The 19989-nt window shown below is 49.8% G+C and overlaps 1 protein-coding gene across 1 annotated transcript; it reads left to right on the top strand.

Moving 5' to 3' along the window:
- Nucleotides 1-1940: 1940 nt before the first annotated feature.
- LOC146353408 (lysozyme C, milk isozyme-like) lies at nucleotides 1941-8270 on the top strand. The gene is made up of 4 exons (XM_084836401.1): nucleotides 1941-2107; nucleotides 3116-3277; nucleotides 5462-5540; nucleotides 7933-8270. The coding sequence occupies exons 1-4, from the start codon at nucleotides 1972-1974 to the stop codon at nucleotides 7997-7999; spliced, it is 444 nt and encodes a 147-aa protein (XP_084692527.1). The 5' UTR covers nucleotides 1941-1971; the 3' UTR covers nucleotides 8000-8270.
- The last annotated feature ends 11719 nt before the right edge of the window (nucleotides 8271-19989 follow it).

Genomic DNA, 19989 nt, shown 5'->3' with positions numbered 1-19989 from the left:
TACTTTACTTTGTAATGGCGGCAGCTGCAGCCGGTCGGAAGACCGGCCGGCACCCCCACCCCCGTCGAAACGCCGCCGGGATCTGCCGCCGAGAGGGACATTCAAGGGAGGTAAGTCCCATCCCGGGGGGGCGGGGGCAGAGAATTTCACCAACAATTTCGGGGGGCTGAATGCGTTGGCATTCAGCCTCCCCGAGATTCGTGGAGAAATTCACGGCCACCCCTAGGCGTTGCCCTTCTTTGGAATTGGAATGTAAACTGACCTTTTCCAGTCTTGTGGCCACTGTTGAGTGTTCCAAATTTGTTGGCATATTGAGTGCAGCACTTTAACAGCATCATCTTTTAGGATTTTAAATAGCTCAGCTGGAAGACTGTCATCTCCGCTAGCTTTGTTGTTAGTAATGCTTCCTAAGGCCCACTTGACTTCACTCTCTAGGATGTCCAGCTCAAGTTCAGTGACCGCACTATCATGGCTATCAGGGACATTAAGATCTTTCCTGTATAGTTCTTCTGTGTATTCTTTCCACCACTTATTAATCTCACCTGCTTCTGTTAGGTCCCTGCCTTCTTTGTCCTTTATCATGCCCATCTTTGCACAAAATGTTCCCTTGAGATCTCCAATTTTCTTGAAAAGATCTCTAGTCTTTCCCATTCTGTTGTTTTCCTCGATTTCTTTGCATTGTTCATTTAAGAAGGCCTTCTTGTCTCTCCTTGCTATTCTCTGGAACTCTGCATTCAGTTGGATAGATCTTCCCCTTTCTCCCTTGCTTTTCGCTTCCCTTCTTTCCTCAGCTACTTGTAAAGCCTCATCAGACAGCCACTTGGCTTTCTTGTATTTTTTTTTTTCTTTGGGATGGATTTCGTTGCTGCCTCCTGAACAATGTTGCGGACCTCCGTCCATAGTTCCTCAGGCACTCTGTCTATCAGGTCTAATCCCTGAAATCTATTCCTCACCTCCACAGTATATTCATAAGGGATATGCTTTAGGTCATTCCTGAATGGTTTAGTGGTTTTATGCAAAATGGTGCCATGAATAGCCCATATACACAAGATTACAGGTGTAAATGGCCCATTCATGCCTGTAATCTTGCGTATATGGGCTATTCACAGTGCCATTTGGGGTACAACTACAACTAGATGTGCGCATATCGCAGTCTCCATTTTTTCGCAAAACGGCAATCGCGGTATTCAACTATGGGTCCCTGGTGAGTGCGGACAGCTTGGTGAGTGGCGGGGGGCTTGAGCATGGGTCTGGGGGTGGGTCACAAGTGGTGGTAGGAGCTGGGCAGGTGCCTGGAGAACCCGGATCGGGGGTGGCCATCCATCCCTAGTCTGATCCATGGGCTCTTCTCATGATCTGATTTGGCTGGTCTACAATGTGCTGTTTCTAAGCAAGGAGGTTGGATGTTGCTGATGAGAGCCAGTGTGGTGTAATGGTGAGAGTGTTGGACTGGGAGCCGGGAGATCTGGGTTCTAGTCCCCACTCAGCCATGGAAGCTCACTGGGTGACTTTGGGCCCATCACAGACTCTCAGCACAACCTACCTCACAGGGTTGTTGTTGTGAGGATAAAATGGAGAGGAGGAGGATAATGTAAGCTGCCTTGGGTTCCTTGCAAGAGGAAAAAAGGTGCGATATATGTAAATGCAATAAATAAATAAATAAATGATCAAAATCTTATTAGTCTGATTTTTGACAAGGTTATGGGACTACCATTGTCATATGGATTACATATATATTGAAAGAGGAACTGTGGACCCATTGATTGCCCTTGTCAGCACGATCCTGTGATGTGATCAGTCATTCCAGAATTGCAACACTTCTCAGTTTGTGGGCCATTGCTTCATGTTCTGTTTCACAATGAATGTTCTGTTTGCCTCCTAGAGAGAGGACAGGTGACAGAACAGCAGGTATAAAAGCCACCAGTGACCTTGGGGAAGCCATGCACCACCATCCTCCTGCGACTGGCTGCGATGAAGGTTCTGGCCCTTACCCTCCTCTGCGTGCTCATTGAAGTAAATGAGGCCAAAGTGTTTGACAGATGTGAACTGGCTAGAGTTTTGAAGCAGAATGCGCTGGACGGATACCATGGTGTCAGCCTGGCCAACTGTGAGTTTCCTCCTCCCTTCTCTCCACCTTTGCCATTTCGTGTTTCTACTAGTACTGAGCTGAAATGTGTGGGGCCCTTTTTCAAGAGACAGTGCAACCCCCCAAATGAAAACACAAAAGGCTCCCATTGTTTTTCTTTGGGGTGGGGTGGGGATGAGAGAGCGCCATTTAGGGACGCAGAGGGTGTTCCACACCCTCTTCCAAGAGGACTAGAAGTACTGGGGGCATCATGCTTGTGTCACACTGCGGTGTGTTTCACCAGTCCCCAAATTAAGAGAGGTGACCAGCACCATAGCACAACCCACCTCCCACTGCTTTTTGGCAAGGGAGGAGTGAGACTGGGATTTACATATCTCTCAGGAGGGCCTCTCTTACAGTCGGTGGCTTTTCAAATGTTTGTGGTGTTTTTGGAAAGAGAGGAAGCTACTGCTTTCAGTCCCCAAGCCCCTGAATTCCCCCCCACCCTATTTCAGGGCATTATTGAAATGTCTTCCCCAAAATGTTATGGCTCTTGGCAGTATGGGATTTTCAACAATGAAAGTTGAGTGCCAGGAAAATTAATTGTGGAACGAGGAGGGAAGTCCTCTAGATGATTTGGACTATAAGTCCCATTATCCCCAACCATTGCACATTCTGCCTGGAATTGTTGGGAATTGTTCTCCGAAACATCTGGAGAGTGCCAGTATGGGGAAGGCTCCCTTGGAGCTAAGGAGCGTAATTATTCAGCTTGCCCTTGAAGAAAGAAATCATGCTTCCAAAGTGCTCTGGGCTTCGATAAACTCAGGCACTGCTGAGAGCCCTTTTCTCTTTCATTTGGCTAGAAGGTTGAGTAGAAATTTCTACGTATTGCCAAGTTTTAAATTACACACTTCTGCTTGAGTGCGAATGTAAAGTGTGCTTTATTATTTTTTGTCTCAAAATGTTAGGATTTTTTTTGTAAAAACAAACCCTGAAATGGCACCCTACACCATACCACACCATACTCTTTTCTTGCCCCCTCTTTTCCAGGGGTCTGTACGGCTAAACATGAAAGTGATTACAACACAGCGGCCGTTGGGCCTCCTAACACGGATGGGAGTCGTGACTATGGGATTTTTCAAATAAACAGCCGCTGGTGGTGCTCCAATGGACAAGGCCCAACAGCTAATGGCTGTGGAAAGCCCTGCGATGGTAAGGAACTATTATGGGGCTGACTAGCAAAAGGCCTGCGAAATCCCCCCCAAAAGGGTGGGTGATGCATTTGAAGGCTCCATTTCTTCTCTGTCCAGCTACCATTCTCCTGCCTCAATCCAGTCCCCTACTCAGCACCCCCCCTTCCAGTGTATCATCCTGACTTCCCTCACCCAGGCGCATCCCATGTTGCATCCACATTTCTTGCACCACAGTAGCTTCTCCTTTCTCGGGAGCAGATGGCAAGGGCAGGTCTGGAGAAACCCTTGGCTCTTCCCACATCCGGAGCCTCAGCTGTCTTTCTCCCTTACTTCCCTAGGGATGTCAGAGAATTCCGCCACGGATCTCGGTGAGGCCGAATGCGAGTGCATTTGGCCCCCCGAACTCCGTGGTGGAATGACCTGCCACCCCCCCCGCCACCCCGCGGATCCCACCTGTGGCGGATCTTCCGGACAGCAGCAGCTCCAGCGGCAGCTACGGCGGCTGGTCATCCGACCGGCTGCCGCCGCCGCCGCCATTTCCAGGCTTGTAAAAAAAAAAAAGACATGATAGGCTACGTAAAGATTTACGTAGGCTATCATAGCTAGGTTAAAAAAAAACACAACGTAATAGGCTACGTAAATCTTTACGTAGCCTATCATGGTTGGGTGGGTTTAAAAAAAAAACGCGTACGCAAATGGCGGCGGCTACGGCTGCCACCTTGCGTTCCTTATTTTTGCCATCTTAATCTACGTAAATGTTTACATACACTATGACGGCGAAAATAAAGGGGAACGCAAATAGCGTAGCGGGCGCTATTTGTGTCCCTTTTTGATTCGATGTTTTAGCCTATGTAAATACTTATGTAGGCTAAAACGGTGAATCAAAAAGGGACGCAAATAGCTCCCGCTACGCTATTTGCGTTCCCCTTTATTTTCGCCGTCAGAGTCTACGTAAATATTTACGTAGATTAAGATGGCAAAAATAAGGAACGCAAATGGCGGCAGCTGTAGCCACCGCCATTTGGGTACGCGGTTTTTGTTGTTGTTGTTTTTACCCAGAGCGCTCCGCGGCCGGAAATCTGGCTGCGGACGGCTCTGGCTTGGCTGGGCCTGGACGGCTGCTCCATGGAGCTGCCACAGATCACAGCCGGCTGCGGAGGATTCCGGGGGGGGAACGGAGCACCTCCCCCCCGGCGAGGATTCCAGGGGGAGGGACGGAATGCCTCCCCCCCACCATCATCATAATCTGCGAAAGGTAAGTGACTTTCGTACATCCCTATACTTTCCTGATGCACCATCCATCACGGAGGCCCTTGCTGCTGGCAGTGCAAGGGGGAAGGAGGGCCAGCCTGCTTGGCAACCCCGACTGCTCTCAAAGTCACTGAAGCCACACCTGTGTCTTGCTGGAGAGGCCAGTATGGAACATGGCCCCTCTCCCTTAGCTAAGGAGCTCCGATCCATGGCTTCCTACTCTCTGCCTGCAAATCCAGTTCTTGTATGGAGGCAGGAGATCATGGTCAATGTATGGCCTTCTTCCCCCCCCCCCAAGACTGGGCCTAGATTGGGAGGGGAGGAAACACATCCTCAATTCCCCCCCACCCTGAGAAAAGTAGTTCCCAGTGTTCTATTTATTTTGAAACATTCAGTAGCCCTCCATAACAGCACGAGAACAGACATTTGGGGTTATTTGTCCATACATCATGAGAGACGGAGCGCTTTAAAAAATGCTGGTTCCATGAATGTATGGCATGAATAGCCTCTGCGGTTGCTGCAACTACAATTGTCATTCAGTCGCTAGACTGTAGCCCAACTAAGGTTTCCCTGTTCCCTCAGAGCTTAGCTGCAATCCTCCCAGGAGCTGGCAGGAGAGGGAAGCGTGGACTTTCCCAGCAACAAAATATATTGTGAGCTATCCCTGTTGCCATGCAAATAATGTTGGAGTGTCTTGGCCTTCAATGGGCAGTTGGGACACATTACCTGAACAGAAGCCCTTCTCCTGAGGGAGATGAAATTGCTAGAACTGGTTTGCTGATATGGATCAACACGGTGCCTTGCCTTGCTGGACTCTCCTTCGGCGCCTGGCTCTGGGGACTGTCCTGTTGAGTGCCGGCACTCCAACATTCACTACCACCCCGGTGGCTGGAAATAACCATTCTAGCAATCCCTGATAACCTGGTTTGTTTTCTGACAAATCTTTGGGCAGCTTTCAGAAATGATGACATCACGGATGATATCGAGTGTGCGAAGAGAGTGGTCCGTGACCCCAACGGGATGGATGCCTGGTGAGTCCCTGTCTTGTTTACGTCTCTGCACTTGCGAGAGTCGATAGCGGCTGAACGTTTCATGGTTGTGGCCGATCAGAATAAGGAGATGAATGCTCTCTAGGCTGCTGTATAACCGGCAGCTGAAGATGCTTCCTCAGTGCATACCGATGACCAACCGATGTTTTCGTGAATGTGCAACAGTGGTCTGTGATGGTGGATACTGAGGGCTGGCATACCTCTCTAAGTGGGAGTTAAGGGAATGGTTTGGCAGCTGGAATGCAGGGAAGAAAGACATGCCTGAGTCTTGCGGCTCACGGGGAGCAAACCCTGGGATGGACCACCAAGTGCTTTGGGAAACCCATGCTACTTTAGAGATTAACACTGCGTGATGAATGCCTGCTCCCCCATGACCTGTAAATGCACTCTTAAGAATGGCATACGTTACAAAAGAAGCTTCACAGCCCAATCCTATGCATGCGCACTCTGAAATAATGTGCACTGATTCCAGTGGAGCCTCCTCCCAGCTAGGTGCATACACAACTGCAGTCCCAGCTGTCGGTACTCATCTGTCCCCCGTAGGTTTTTGCTTGTAGGAGGATTAGCAGAAATACTTTGCCACTGGGGAATGTTTTAAGAAGTCATTGCCCCACCCACACATGGGCTGCTCTCTTCAACTTCAGATTGCAGCTTCTGTGACTACATTTGCGGGGGGGGGGGGGAGTTCGAGTTTGAGAAGGAGGAATCTGTCAATCTGGCCTGGGTCTGACATTAGCAGGTTTTTGAGGCTCATTATCAGGCTCATTATCTCCTGCTTCGTCATCAGTATTCTTTTTTTAAACATACAAAAATTCTCATGTATATTTCAAAACATATGCATTTTAAATATACACTTTTTGGATGCATACATCTATTGTCATTTTTTTTGTTTTTGTTTCAAAGAATGCATTGTAACTAGGGACCGTGTAAACTCTGTTCTGTCTGTGTTTCACGGATTGTCAGGCCCTTTCATTCTGTCATCTGCCCATCGACCGAATTGGATTTTTAAAATTTTCTGGGTTTGTGCAAATGCAAATTTGTGCAAATTCACACATGTAGAAATGAGCAAATTCCCCCCAGATGCACAAATGCCACCAAACCACACATTTTCACACTTTAGCCTGGGGGGAAAGGGAAATTTTTCGCTGGATTTTTTATTTTTGTATATTCTTCTATGATGACATTTGCACAACATTCCCAAAGGTTAGCAAAATGGGCCACAAGTCCACAGAATCCTCCTAATGGAGGGGCGGGGGAAAAGCCTGCCCACTGCAGAATCCTATCTGCATAGGATTGCACCCTAAATCTTTTTCTTTTTTTTACATACACCGATGTAGCAAATTTCTCAAACTTCCCTAATTGGAGTAAATGTGACTTAGCATCCATCACATGTAATTTGGCCCTAAATTCAGCAGCAGATTGGTACACTAGGAGCAGATGATTTGGTGGTGTAGTTCTAAGACTCATGCATGTTCCACCAATGTGTGCCCTTTGGTACCTCTCCTGGTGCATTTTAAGGGTTTATAGGCGGGTTAGAGTCTCTGATCTGTTACATAGCAAAGCCCTGAGAGAAGCTGATCAAATATTTGGGAACTGGTTATCATTCTTGTCGATTGCTACTGAGCATGGTGCTGTCTAGCACAGGAGGAGGAGGTTTGGTGGGCAGAGCTGGTGCAGGCTGGGTGGGAGGGCTGTGGGTCGGAGTGATGGAACTGAGATGAATCTTTGACAACCACTACTCTGGGAGAAGCCCCAGCTGTCCCCCCTGCCCACTCGTAGGCCAGGTTCAGTTACGGTAGAAGGTCATGACTGTCGCAGTATGTAGCATAGCTTTTCCATTGATTCGGATCCTGGAGGTGTTGAAGGTTTATGAGAAAACTACCGGGGGGGGGGGTGGAACAGAAAAACAAGGCTCCAAATTATGCTTACGGGTCCCTGAAGGGTGGAAATCTGAAATTATGCCAGGAAGGTATCGTGGGCTGTGGATGGATCAGCTCGATACTGATCACCAACACCGATCAACAGTCGAGGTGGATGGAGAGCACAAGCTCCTGTTTTATATTGATTGCAGAGAGGTGGTGGTGGGGAGATCAGAGCGCAGGAGGACATTTCATCCCGTGCTTAGCCTGCTCCAGGCATGATGCATAACGAACAGGAAGGACGACTGAGGAGCTACCAGCTGATGCCTCTCCTGGGAACACCTTGAGGCTCTCGAAGGGGACCCATAGCTCCCCACTTCCTTTTTCTTTTCTTTTCTTACTTACTTACAAACTGAATATGTGAGTCGTGCTATAACTGAAGTTCTCAGGCAACATACAAAGATAGAGTGTGGCCTTTTTCCTTTTGTTTTAATTGCTGTCATTCTGGCTTTTAGGACAGCTTGGACGAAATACTGCAAGGGGAGAGATGTCTCAGGATATACACGTGGCTGCAGAGTCTGAATTCCATGATCAAATATAGAATCCAGCATTTCTCGTTTGCTTCTCTCTGCTCCCTTTCCCTGTACAATCAGCATTCAGCTAGTTCTTTCTGTTCAGGTGTTTGCACTTATCGCCCCAGATGGTGGGCAGAATGGCCTTCTTTGCATGTCAATGAGGTGGCGGGCAGGGGGGAAGAGAACTGGAATTGTGTCTGGGCGGGCTTTGAATTGCTTGATGCTTTAAGTCTCTCTGCTTGAAAATCTTCAATAAATGGAGCATCGTTAAATCTCGGTTTCTGTGTTGATGGGTGAATGGGAGGGGAAAGGAGCAAGAAGAGGAGGAATGCGTTACTCGCATGCTCAACTCATCTGTGTCTTTGAAGGAAGTTGCGCCACACTTCCATGCCTGCACAGTGGCCTCCAGCAACCAATATTTCAAGCTGTTACGTGTGGTCACGTTCATGCTGGTCTCTGGTGTACCAGGCCATGTAAGTGCCTGATCCCCCCTTGGACACCATTAAGGAGCAAGATACTTCTTGCAGCAGCAGGAGGATCAGACCATGGCTTGGCCGGGCTTCTTCGGTGGCCTCCAGCAACCGGCCTTATGCGCAGGCTGATGACACGACGATTGGCTGTGGTGGTTCCCCAAGGCCCCTGTGCAGGCATAGCATGAGCCTTCCCTTCTGGGGGGCAGGATAAGCCCATTAGAAGGAACCCCGGACTAATGCTGACAATGGCAGCTCCATCCCAGGTTGGAGACCACTTACCTCATGTCCTGACATCGTCATCCTGAGCATTTTCCAGCCCCTCATGTGGGAGCGAATGTTGTCCGACAGGGATGGGGACAACACACCAGGCTGCTGACATCAAAGGCGATTTGTTGTACCTGACATTACAGACTGGGGGCTGGAATTGGACGCCTGGCTAGCAGTCCACTGGGAGGGGATGATACCTGCTTAATATCCGAAAAATAGATGCAGAGGTCTTTGTGCTTTGCAAAACAGTGACAGACATCCCTGGTCCACAGAGCATAGACGGGGGGGGGGGGTTCTGCAGACGCCTCCTAGGGCAGCAATAGATAGGGCACTCCCATAGGAAAGCTCCAGGCAGGAAGTGTTTGCAAGGTCAGCCCAGCTGAATGCAAAACACAGGCAGAGCCGGGTTAGAAAAAGCACAACCCAGGATGGAACAGGACCATAGATCGCTCTGCAGGGCTCATCAGTGACCTTCAGCCTCTGTCTCCCCTTCCCAGCCTCGCTCCAGACCTGTGGAGTTTATCTCTGACTTGCCTAAAATGAGGTTCAGCTCCAGGGTCAGCCCCAAACAAAGGTGCCTGGGACCCCCATTAGCTATGACTATGTTCTTTGCAGCAAAGTGGAAGGTTGAAACCTCCCTTCCTTGCCTGTTCAGACACAGGGATCACTCTGTGTGTGTGTGTGTGTGTGTGTGTGTGAGAGAGAGAGAGAGAGAGAGAGCGAGAGAGAGAGAGAGCCTTTCCTATCCCCCAGCAATTGCCACTGAGGTGATTGTTTCTCCACAAGGCCAAAAGTACCCATAACATGCCAAGACGGTGTTCTAGCCTCATCCATCCCTGCTTCAGTAAAAACCATGGCATCCTTAATATAGTGCTATTGTCTACACCTCTTCCCACACAACTAACATGCATGTAATGTGTACATATTTTCCCTAATATACTGGTTTTGTTGCTCAGGGACTTGCATCACAAAATTCTGATAAATGTGAATACCAAGAGTTCACTGCACTCCAGTTCACATATTGATTTGAGATGTGTGAATCTGGTAAGCTCTTATCAAAATGTGAACAGAGGGAAATCTTCCTCCATTTCAGCATAGGAAGAGGGGGAAAGGAATGCTACAAGATTCCAATCCTGGGCAAGAAATGAGGTCTTCCTAGGAGAAAAGATCTTGGTTTCACAGCCAGCTGGCTGTGACTTATATGTCCAGATATGAGACAGATCATGAGAATGAAGACAAAAGCTATGTTCCCACTTCCCGTGGCTCACTGGATTTTGGAAAAGCTTTTACGATGTGTTAAAGAGCTAGCTAAGGGAAACATGCCGTGCTGCAATGGGAGAAGCAACATTGTAGCCAGCTGGCCAAAAGCCAACTCTACTGATGTGATATCGCCAGTCCCATCCCAGCAGGATGTAAACTCACCTTCACAACTCCACCCTCACTGGCAAACAGGACAAACTTCGCCCAGGGCGGCTGCCCTGTGCTGCAATTAAAAGCAATGCAGAGCAGTTGACTGACTTCAGCTGGGAGGATGACTAATTAAACAGACTGGGGAAAATAGGTGGGGACTACAGTTTTGGGAATAAAACCCTGCATCCTGCTGCAGGCACAGGAGGGAAGCTGCTGAACAGGAAGAACAAGGAGAGGGAGAGAGCGGAGGTGGACGTGGACGTTCCTTGTTATGAGCACACACGCTGTTAGTTGCAAGGGAGAAGTCAACAAAGCAGGCCAAGAGTAAAGCAAAGGTTTTACCAGCGAACAAGTATTTTCAAAAGATAAGTCAGGGACATAGCCCAAGTCAAGCACACAGGACAGGATTAGGGTTGGTGGAGAATTTCTCCCCGAAACTTCGGGGGGCCGAGCGCCAACGTGTTCGGCCCCCCGAAAAAGTTTCGGGGAGAAATTCTCCACACACACCCCGCACCCCCCCCGGGACGGAACTTACCTTTCCCGAATGTCCCTCCCGGCGGCGGGTCCCGGCAGCGGTTCGTCGGGTCTTCGTCAGGGGCGGGGGCAGCAGCCGATCTTTCGACCGGCTGCCGCCACCACCACCATTCCAAGAAAAGTAAATTAAAAAAAAATGCCCCCGTGATAGGCTACGTGATGATTAACGTAGCCTACCACGGCTAGATTTGCAAAGTCAGCCGTGATAGGCTACATAAATCGTCACGTAGCCTATCACGGGTGACTTTAAAAAAAAAAAAGCGCGTACGGATAATGGCGGCCCCCATAGGGAGCCGCCATTCCCGTTCCTTATTTGGTCGCTGTAGTCTACGTAAAGATTACGTAGACTACAGCGACCAAATAAGGAACGCGAATGGCGGCTCCCTATGGGGGCCGCCATTTGCGTACGCGCTTTTTTTTTTTTTTAAGTCACCCATGATAAGCTACGTGACGATTTACGTAGCCTATCACGGCTGACTTTGCAGATCTAGCCGTGATAGGCTACGTTAATCGTCACGTAGCCTATCACGGGGGTGTTTTTTTTTTAACTTTTAATTTCGCAGCCGGGCGAGGCGAGGCGCCTCCTCCCCGGCCTGAATTTCGGCCGGGCGAGGCGGGAAGCCTCCCCCCCGGCCTGAATTTCGGCCGGGCGAGGCAGGAAGCCTCTCCCCCCGGCCTGAACTTTGGGGGGAGAGCAGTGAAGCGCCTCCCCTCCACCGCGAAAAGCTGGGAGACCAGGTAAGTGACTTTCGTGCACCCCTAGACAGGATAGCAGGCAAGTATAATCAGAATCTAGGGGCAGCATCAGGCAGTAGTCCAAGGTTGATAACACATAACAGGGAGGTCCAAACATGAGTTACGAATATGATCAGGAAAGAAGGAGCGGAGAACTGGTGTTGTTTCAGCAACGTCCAGACAGAAAATGCAGGCTTATATTTCCAGGGCCTCTTGTACCCTGAGGGCCCGGGCTCCCCCATGTCTCCTGACAGTGGTGCTTCCATGGCTTCATCTGTCTCAGGGAGTTCTAGCTCCTTGGAAGGGGAGGAAGATCCCTCCAGTGGGGGCATGACAGCAGGAGACAAGGAGCGCCCAGGTCTGATGACTCCCCCCAGCCTCTTGGAAGCAACTAAGGTCGTGTATAGCTTCAATTGCACAGTGAACTGAATTGTGAGGCTTGCGTTCCCTCTTAGGCCACAGTCCTATATGAAGTCTCACTGCACTCGATGGGGCTTACTTCTGAGGAGATGTGCATAGGATTGCACTGTCAGGGACTTTATTTTGGTGCACTTCCCCTGAGGGTGCTGAAGGAATGATAAGTACCCACACAGTATTTTTGTTGTTATCCCTCCTTCCCTCCCTCATTTTCTATAAACCCCTGCAGAGGCACAATTCCTCCAGATCGCTAAAAATGCCATCATGCTGTACATGCTGAGGCCCCATAGCTCTGCAGTACAGTTAAAAGAATCCGGGTTGCCTTTTGTTCGGGGCATGTCTCCACGAGAAGTGGCCCCTGAAGCCCCTGGTGCATGCCCCACAACGATCATGACTTGGTGATGGACTGAATATAGGTGATGAAGGCGGGGAGAGTCACAGATCAAGGCAAGAATGTGTGCCTGTAATATTGCCAAAGGATCAGTAAAGCAAATGCAGAATGGAGCGCTTGGGAGGAGAGATGCGGAGTTTGATGTGGGCTATATTGAGTTGCGGTGACGATGATGTACCCAAGCAGAACTATCAAGGGGAGAGCGAGAGAGACCGTTCAAGATGCAGGACTGGCGGGAGGGAGACAGTTTGGGAACAGAAAGGTAGAGCGAGGTGTCATCTGTGTACAGAGTCACCCTGTACAGGTGGTCTCCAAGGCCCCCTCCCAGTGCCTGACTTTGAGGAAAAGCCCCCCAAAGCACAGCATTTGGATCTGGGTGGATCTCCAGAGAAGCTGCCTGATCGATCTCTCCTTCCAGGGACTCTCCAATCTGTCACTGTGGGGACTCATCTCTCACTTCCGAAGAGGGTCCAGAGTGAGAGATGGGGGGGCGGCTGCTCCTCCAAGGAGTCCTGCTTAGGACTCCTCTGCTGTGGCATTTGCCACAATGGGTGAGCAGGCCAGTGCAGCAGCGGCAGTGCCCACAGAGGACCTCCCAGCAGCAGCAGGGAGAGGGAGAGGGGATTCACCCTGCCTGCCTCATGGTAGGGCCAGCCCTGTCACCGAGGGACCCTAGCAGAGAGAGGGAAAGCAAATGTATATGTTTTACTGTCTTATCAAATTTATATGCTCTTTGTATCCTGGGGGGGGGGTACTATGGCTTAGTTATTGTTTTGACCCTTGGCAGCTCCTTGGAGCTGGGAGTAGCAGCACTGGATGGAGCTTCTGCTCAGTTCTTCAGTTCTGGGTGTGATAAATAAAGGGCAGCTGGGTTTGAGGCCTGCTGAGTCTTACAGTCATTCCTTCTACCTGTACAACAATATGTTACTGATGTCAGCTGCCTTGAGTTTTTAGTGTGGAAAAGCAGCATGTGCATGTAAATAATAAATAAATACCCTTCCTGTCATAACAACAGATATTTTGCTGGTACGAAATAAATAAGACAACTTCAGCCTGTGGAGTCCTTCATATACTTCCACAGGTACAATCCCAGATGGATATGCTGGCCTTCCCCAACTGGGTGCCCTCCAGGTGTTTGGCACTTCAGTTCCCATCAGCCCCAGCCAGCATGGCCAGTGGTCAGGAATTCTGAGAGCTGTAGTCCAAAACATCTGGAAAGCATCAAATGGGTGAAGGTTGGGTTATGGGATGTATGTGTACGATGTGATAACAGATTTTTTGGGGGGGGTGAACTGCCCAGAGAGCTTTGGCTATTGGGCAGTATAGAGAAATAAAGAAACAAACAGATGACTGCATGCTGTGTGTGAGACACAAAACAGGTGAGCAGTGCTGATGCCATTGGTTTTTTCCGGCAATGGGATTCCCCCCACCACCACCACTTTTGTCCTGGCCAGAAACTGATCAGTTGCGAAAGGCCCATGCAAGTGGCCCCACCCTACACTTGTGTCATTTGCTCACAGTTGGCAGTCTCATGGGAATTGCACAAGGGGGATGTTATTCCCAAGCCATGGCAGCTACATGTGATGAGAGCCTAACAGAGACTTCTAATGGAACCTAACTATCCAATCAAGACTGCTGTTTAGGGATGTGCCAACTCACCCCTGTCCAGGTTCTTTGGACTTCTGCCCAGCCCCTGCTCCCATGGGCTGCTTCCCGGACCACACTCAAGCCCCTCCCATGCTTGGCGAGCAGTCCGCACTCACCCCAACGGCCTCCTCAAGCCCCGCGGTCTCCATTTCTAAAAAAAATAAAATGGCTATTGCAAAAATGTGCATATTTTGTATGTGTAAAAATGCACCTTTTGCAAATGCGCATATTCTCATGTGTGAAATGGGCGTGTTTGCGAAGGCACACATTATTGTGTGTAGGGAAATGTGCATTTTTGTAAAATATGCATTTTGTGCATACACGAATGTGCGCATTCGCAAAATGTGTGTTTTTGCATGTGCGCAAATCTGCACATTTTTGCAATCACCATTTTTTCCCCTAAAAAATGGTGACAATGAAGCTCAATGAGGTTGCCGGGGTGAGTGCAAGCCATTCTCAGAGCACAAGCAGGGGGCAGGCAAGGGCTTGGTGAGCGGGGCTTGGGGGTGCAGGCAGGAGCAGGTCCGCTGGATTCCCAGACTGAGTCTGGCACCTATGCCATCCCTACTGCTGTTTGATGATATGTAGACTGCGTATCCAAGACACCCTCTCTCCCTCTCTCTCTCTCTCTCTCACACACACACAAACACACACACACGTGTGTAACTGGAGAAAGAATCCTTCTAAACATTGGTGACTTCAAACAGGAAGACAACAACTCCAATCCAAACCTCCATGCATGAAACAACATGCATTGGCTATGTTGCATGTGCACACAGGGCCAGTTAGATCCTCTCAGTAGTACCGGACAGAACAGTGGAGGGGACTAAATCTAGTCCCCTGACGTGCTGGACATGCTGTCTTTTTGGCCTAGGGATGGGGATGGAGCACAGCCATGGAAAGTTGGAGGGGGGAGTGGGGCAGGGGAAAGTTGTGGGGCGAAGGATAACATGCCTGGTTTGTTACCTGCATGCAAGAAAAGCCAGTCCTGCATTTCAGCGATTATCAACTGCTTCTTCATTAACTTACTTGCCTTGGGTTGCTTCCAGGATCTGCCTTCCACAGAAGGAAGGACTCCACTCACAGAAGTCATTCCACCCAATTTGGGGGGATCTTCCTTTCCCTTCACATCACAGCTCCCCCCGCCCATTCCACTGGGTCTCCTGACTCTCTGTGTAGCATTTTCAGTGGACTGGAGGGGCTGCCCTGGAAAGGAGGGGGTGGTAAAATCCATTTCCACCAGCACAGTTGATCCAGCTTAAATCTGGACCCAACCCAATTGTGAAGATCCCCCTCAAGATTCCAGACCTTCAGAGTGCTCTCAGCCCCTTCTTATGCAGAGGGCAGGCCTTGGAACCACTCCAGCTCTCACTTCTTAGAGCCCCAGCTCATCACAGGGTAGGAGTGAGGCCTGGCACTCACATCACAGGGTAGGAGTGAGGCCCTCCTACTGATTACAGGCCAGCGCCCAGAAATTCCAGCAGCCCACAGTCTGATTTCATTGTACATTCTGTATCTCTTTCAGCCTCAGGGCAGATCGTTTTGCTCTTGGAATTAGTTAGCCCTGGGACCTAAAAATATACACAAACTTGTGTGGTTGCATTTCACTCACCTAATCCATTTGTCAGTGTATGCTTGAGGGGTGGAATGCCTCAACACCAGAAATGTCTCTGTGGTGTCAGAAGAAGCATGTTCGAAATTCACAATATTAGAGAAGTATGAACTAGGGATGTCAGAGAATTTCACCACGAATCTCGGGAAGGCTGAATGCCAGCACATTCGGCCCCCCGAAATCGGTGGCGAAACGGTCTGCCCCCCCGACCCCCCCGGGACGGGACTTACCTTGGGCGAATCTTCCTGGCGGCAGCGGCTCCGGTGGCGGTTCGGCGGTGGTGGCTGCGGCGGCCGGTCCTCTGACTGGCTGCCGCCGCCGCCATTTCCAGTAAAAAAAAAAAAACATGATAGGCTACGTAAAGATTTACGTAGCCTATCACGGCTAGATTTAAAAGAAAGAAAAAAAACACGCATACGCAAATGGCAGCGCCCATGGGTGCCGCCATTTGCATTCCTTATTTTGACACATCTTAGTCTACGTAAACATTTACATAGACTAAGACGGCGAAAATAAGGGGATTGCAAATAACATAGCATCTACGCTTGCGTTCCCCTTATTTTCGCCGTCTTGGTCTACGTAAATGTTTACGTAGACTAAGACGAGTCAAAATAAGGAACGCAAATGGCGCCGCCATTTGCGTACGCGTGTTCTTTTTCTCTTTTAAATCAGCCGTGATAGGCTACATAAACATTTACATAGCCTATCACGGCCGACTGCAGGGACGCAAACGGCAGCGGCTATGGCCACCGCCATTTGCAGACCCGGCCGGCCAGGATTCAGGGGGCGAGGGATGGAGTGCCTCCCCCCCACAGTGAATCACCCCCTTCGAAAAGGTAAGTGACTTTCGTACATCCCTAGTATGAACTGTCCAGGTAAAGCTTTAGGTACAACATTATTACTAAGAACTAACATTTTCTGTCTAGTGGGGTGTTGTTCGAACAGCGTAACAAATCCATCTCTGATGAAGTAAAGGTTCCCAATGAAATTTCATGGTTTGTGCCAACCTATGACCAGAGTACTTAAGGGCACAATCCTATGGAGATTAGGGATGCCATTTGCGTACGCTCATGTTTTTTTTTTCTTTTAAATCAGCCATGATAGGCTACGTAAACATTTACGTAGCCTATCATGGCTGACTGCAGGGACGCAAACGGCGGCGGCTATGGCCACCGCCATTTGCAGACCCGGCCGGCCAGGATTCGAAGGGGGAGGGACGGAGCGCCTCCCCCCCAGCCAGAATTTCGGGGGGAGGGACGGTGCGCCTCCCCCCTGGCCAGAATTTTGGGGGGGAGGGATGGAGCGCCTCCCCCCCGGCCAGAATTTCAGGGGGAGGGACGGAGCGCCTCCCCCCCCGCGAATCACCCCCTTCAAAAAGGTAAGTGACTTTTGTACATCCCTAGTATGAACTGTCCAGGTAAAGCTTTAGGTACAACATTATGTGGGCCGCGGTGGCTTAGTGGTTAAGACGCTGAACTGCAGACTGGAAGGTCGGCAGGTCAGCAGTTCAAGACCTGAGTGCTGCGTGACGGAGTGAGCTCCCGTCTTCAGTCCCAGCTTCTGCCAACCTAGCAGTTTGAAAGCAAGAAATTGCAAGTAGATAAATAGGTACCGCCTCGGCGGGAAAGGTAACAGCGTTCCATGCACCTCGGTGCTCAATCATGCCAGCCACATGACCACGGAAGTGTCTTCGGACAGCGCTGGCTCTTCGGCTTAGAAACGGGGATGAGCACTGCACCCTAGAGTCGGACAAGACTGGTTGGGGACACCTTTACCTTTTTTTTAACAACATTATTACTAAGAACTAACATTTTCTGTCTAGTGGGGTATTGTTCTAACTGCGTAACAAATTTGTCTCTGATGAAGTAAAGGTTCCCAATGAAATTTCATGGTTTGTGCCCACCTATGAACAGAGTACTTAAGGGCACAATCCTATGGAGATTAGGGATGTCAGAGAATTCCACCATGGACTCCTGTGAGGATGGATTCTTTAGAATCCGGCCCCCAGGAATCCGTGGCGGAATGGCCTCCCCCTGCCACCCTGCAGAATCCCCCCAGGATGGAGCTTACCTGGCGGCTCCGGCGGCTCCAGCGGCGGCTCCAGCATTGGTGGTGGAGGCGGATGTGGCAGCGGATGCGGCAGTGGCGGCAGCTCCAGCTGGTCTCCTGGCCACTGCCAGGCTGCTGCGGCCGCAAATGGTGGCCATCATAGCGGCCATGGCTGCCTTTCATGATAGGCTATGTAAATACTTACATAGCCTATCACGGCTTACTGCAAGGACGCAAATAGCGGCCACTACGACGGCTGCCATTTGCTGCCGCAGCAGCCGGGCAGTGGCCGGAACTGGAGCGGAGCAGAGCCGGCTGGGGAGGATTCCGGAGGGAGGGACGAAGCGCCTCCCCCACACTGTGGATTGACCGGCATGGAGCCAGGTAGGGATTTCGTACATCCCTAATAAATTCTGGGGTTATTTTATGCTTCACATTGGGGGGGTTTGCCCCCCCTCAAAAGAAAACATTAAGCAGTATAAGGCTGGAATTTGGGGACATTGTGCAGGTAACAGAAGACAACAAAGTCATGGGAGGACTGTGGGCAGAATCCAGTGGGGTGCCCCCTCCCATAAGGGAGCTCTGCTGACCTGCCTCCTTCCAGAAATGAGCATTTCCGCTCATTTTGTGGCTTCCCCTAGGAAGCACTAAATCTCCCTTGAGTAAGCGGTGGGTCCTGCTTGCACAATGGAATTGGTGGGACCCACGGCTTGCAGAGGGGAATCAGTGGGGTGGAAAGGAATCGGGGGGGGGGAGCACCCCATTGGATTCTGCCCTGAGTTGTAGATCTTCTTGTATGTACATTCTGCAATGAAAATTGCATTTGAGGTAGCTCTTTAGGCCACCTTGCCATTGCAGGGCCTACTTGCACTTACATGAGTAAAACTGGAAAATACCAACATTATTAATATTTCCCTTTATACAGTTGGCAAAGGGCTGCTGCATGCAGTCGGCTTCATGTAGGGATGTCAGAGAAATCTGCTGCAGATTCAAATGAGGCCAGATTCTTTGGAATCCGGCCTCAGGAATCCACAGCGGATCAGGACCACTTACCTCCACTCCAGGAGGACTGGAGGCGGAATGGCACTCGGCTGCTTCTTGCCAGCCAGAGCCATTTGCCTCCTCCCTGTCCCTGCCGATTGCCACGTCTTAAAAAAAAAAAAAAGGCGATCGGGAGGATGTGCCCATAGACTTAGACGCAAATAGAGTCATGAATGTTGAATCTAAGTCTATGTGTCCATAGGCTTATATGCAAGACTCATGGCTCTATTTTGCATCTAAGTCTATGGGCACATCCTCCCGATCGCTTTTTTTTTTTTTTTTTTAAGACATGGCAATCGGCAGGGACAGGGAGGAGGCGAATGTCTCTGGCTGGAGAGTCAGTTTTGAACATGAAAACCTTTCCATTTTTCACCACCCAGCTATTAACAGGCTGGCAGGTGAGCAGGCCAGAATACTCTCTCTGATTTTGCTTACGTTATAATAAAGAGAGTCATGTCCTGGGATGAGCACTGGTATCTTTTGGCAACGTCAGGGGGTGGGGAAGTCAGTGCCTTGGAAAAACCCACCGCTTGTACTGACTCTGCCCTGGGATTTCTGCACTGGAGAGCTGGGTCTGGGAGCCACTACTTTATTTTCCAACAATGCCCCTGATGTAGTGTTACTCCAGGCATTGTGGGAAATTTCATTTCATTTCATTTATTATATTTCCATACTGCCCCATACCTGAAGCTCCCTGGGCAGTTCACAATTATATATATATATATATATATAAACCATTAACACAATAACATGGAACAAATAGCACACACAATTTGGATTGTGCATTGAGCAGGGGGTTGGACTCGATGGCCTTGTAGGCCCCTTCCAACCCTACTATACTATTCTATGATTCTATATATATAGCTATAACAATTTTTAAAAAAATCAACCAGAGACAATCAAAGGGACTTCTTATATGCCACCAGATGCCTGAGAGAAGAGGGCAGTTTTAACCTGGCGCAGAAAAGATGACAATGTTGGTGCTAGGTGGGCCTCATTGGGGAGATTATTCCATAAATGGGGGGTCACCACCAAGAAGGCCCTCTCGCTTGTTGCCGCCCTCCAAGCCTCTCTTGGAGGAGGCTCCCAGAGGAAGGCCTTAGATGCAGAGTGTAGTGTATGGGTCAGGTCATGCTGGGAGAGGCATTCCATCAGGAAAGGCATTCCATTGGAAGCCACCATCTTACCATCAGGTAAGATGATGGCTCCAAGCTGCCCAGTGTTGTCACAGCACTGCTCTTGCCCTCTAATGCCACCGTCACCAGCTATGCCCACTGAGACTCACCAACATGGGAATGTGATGGGCAGTTAAAAACCAACATTTTCTACAGCACTTAGAAGACGTGAAGCTGCCCAGAGCCTTTGGGGGTGGGCCAGCCCACTAAGCATTCTCTGATGACATAAGAATACTACTTGCAGAC

This window comes from Heloderma suspectum, chromosome 2, assembly GCF_057233095.1.
Source record: "Heloderma suspectum isolate Gila_16-S chromosome 2, 16-S_ref, whole genome shotgun sequence".
NCBI classification, from domain to species: Eukaryota; Metazoa; Chordata; class Lepidosauria; order Squamata; family Helodermatidae; genus Heloderma; species Heloderma suspectum.
The sequence above is the reverse complement of the archived record's forward strand: the minus strand, read 5'-3'. Positions and strand labels throughout refer to the sequence as shown.

What these genes read in the sequence shown, in the direction of transcription:
- LOC146353408 (XM_084836401.1), top strand. Translation starts at nt 1,972, where the DNA reads ATGAAGGTTCTGGCCCTTACCCTCCTCTGCGTGCTCATTGAAGTAAAT. An exon ending in TGGTGTCAGCCTGGCCAACT is followed by an intron (nt 2,108 to 3,115) that starts GTGAGTTTCCTC and finishes CCTCTTTTCCAG; the next exon opens with GGGTCTGTACGGCTAAACAT. An exon ending in CCCAACGGGATGGATGCCTG is followed by an intron (nt 5,541 to 7,932) that starts GTGAGTCCCTGT and finishes TCTGGCTTTTAG; the next exon opens with GACAGCTTGGACGAAATACT.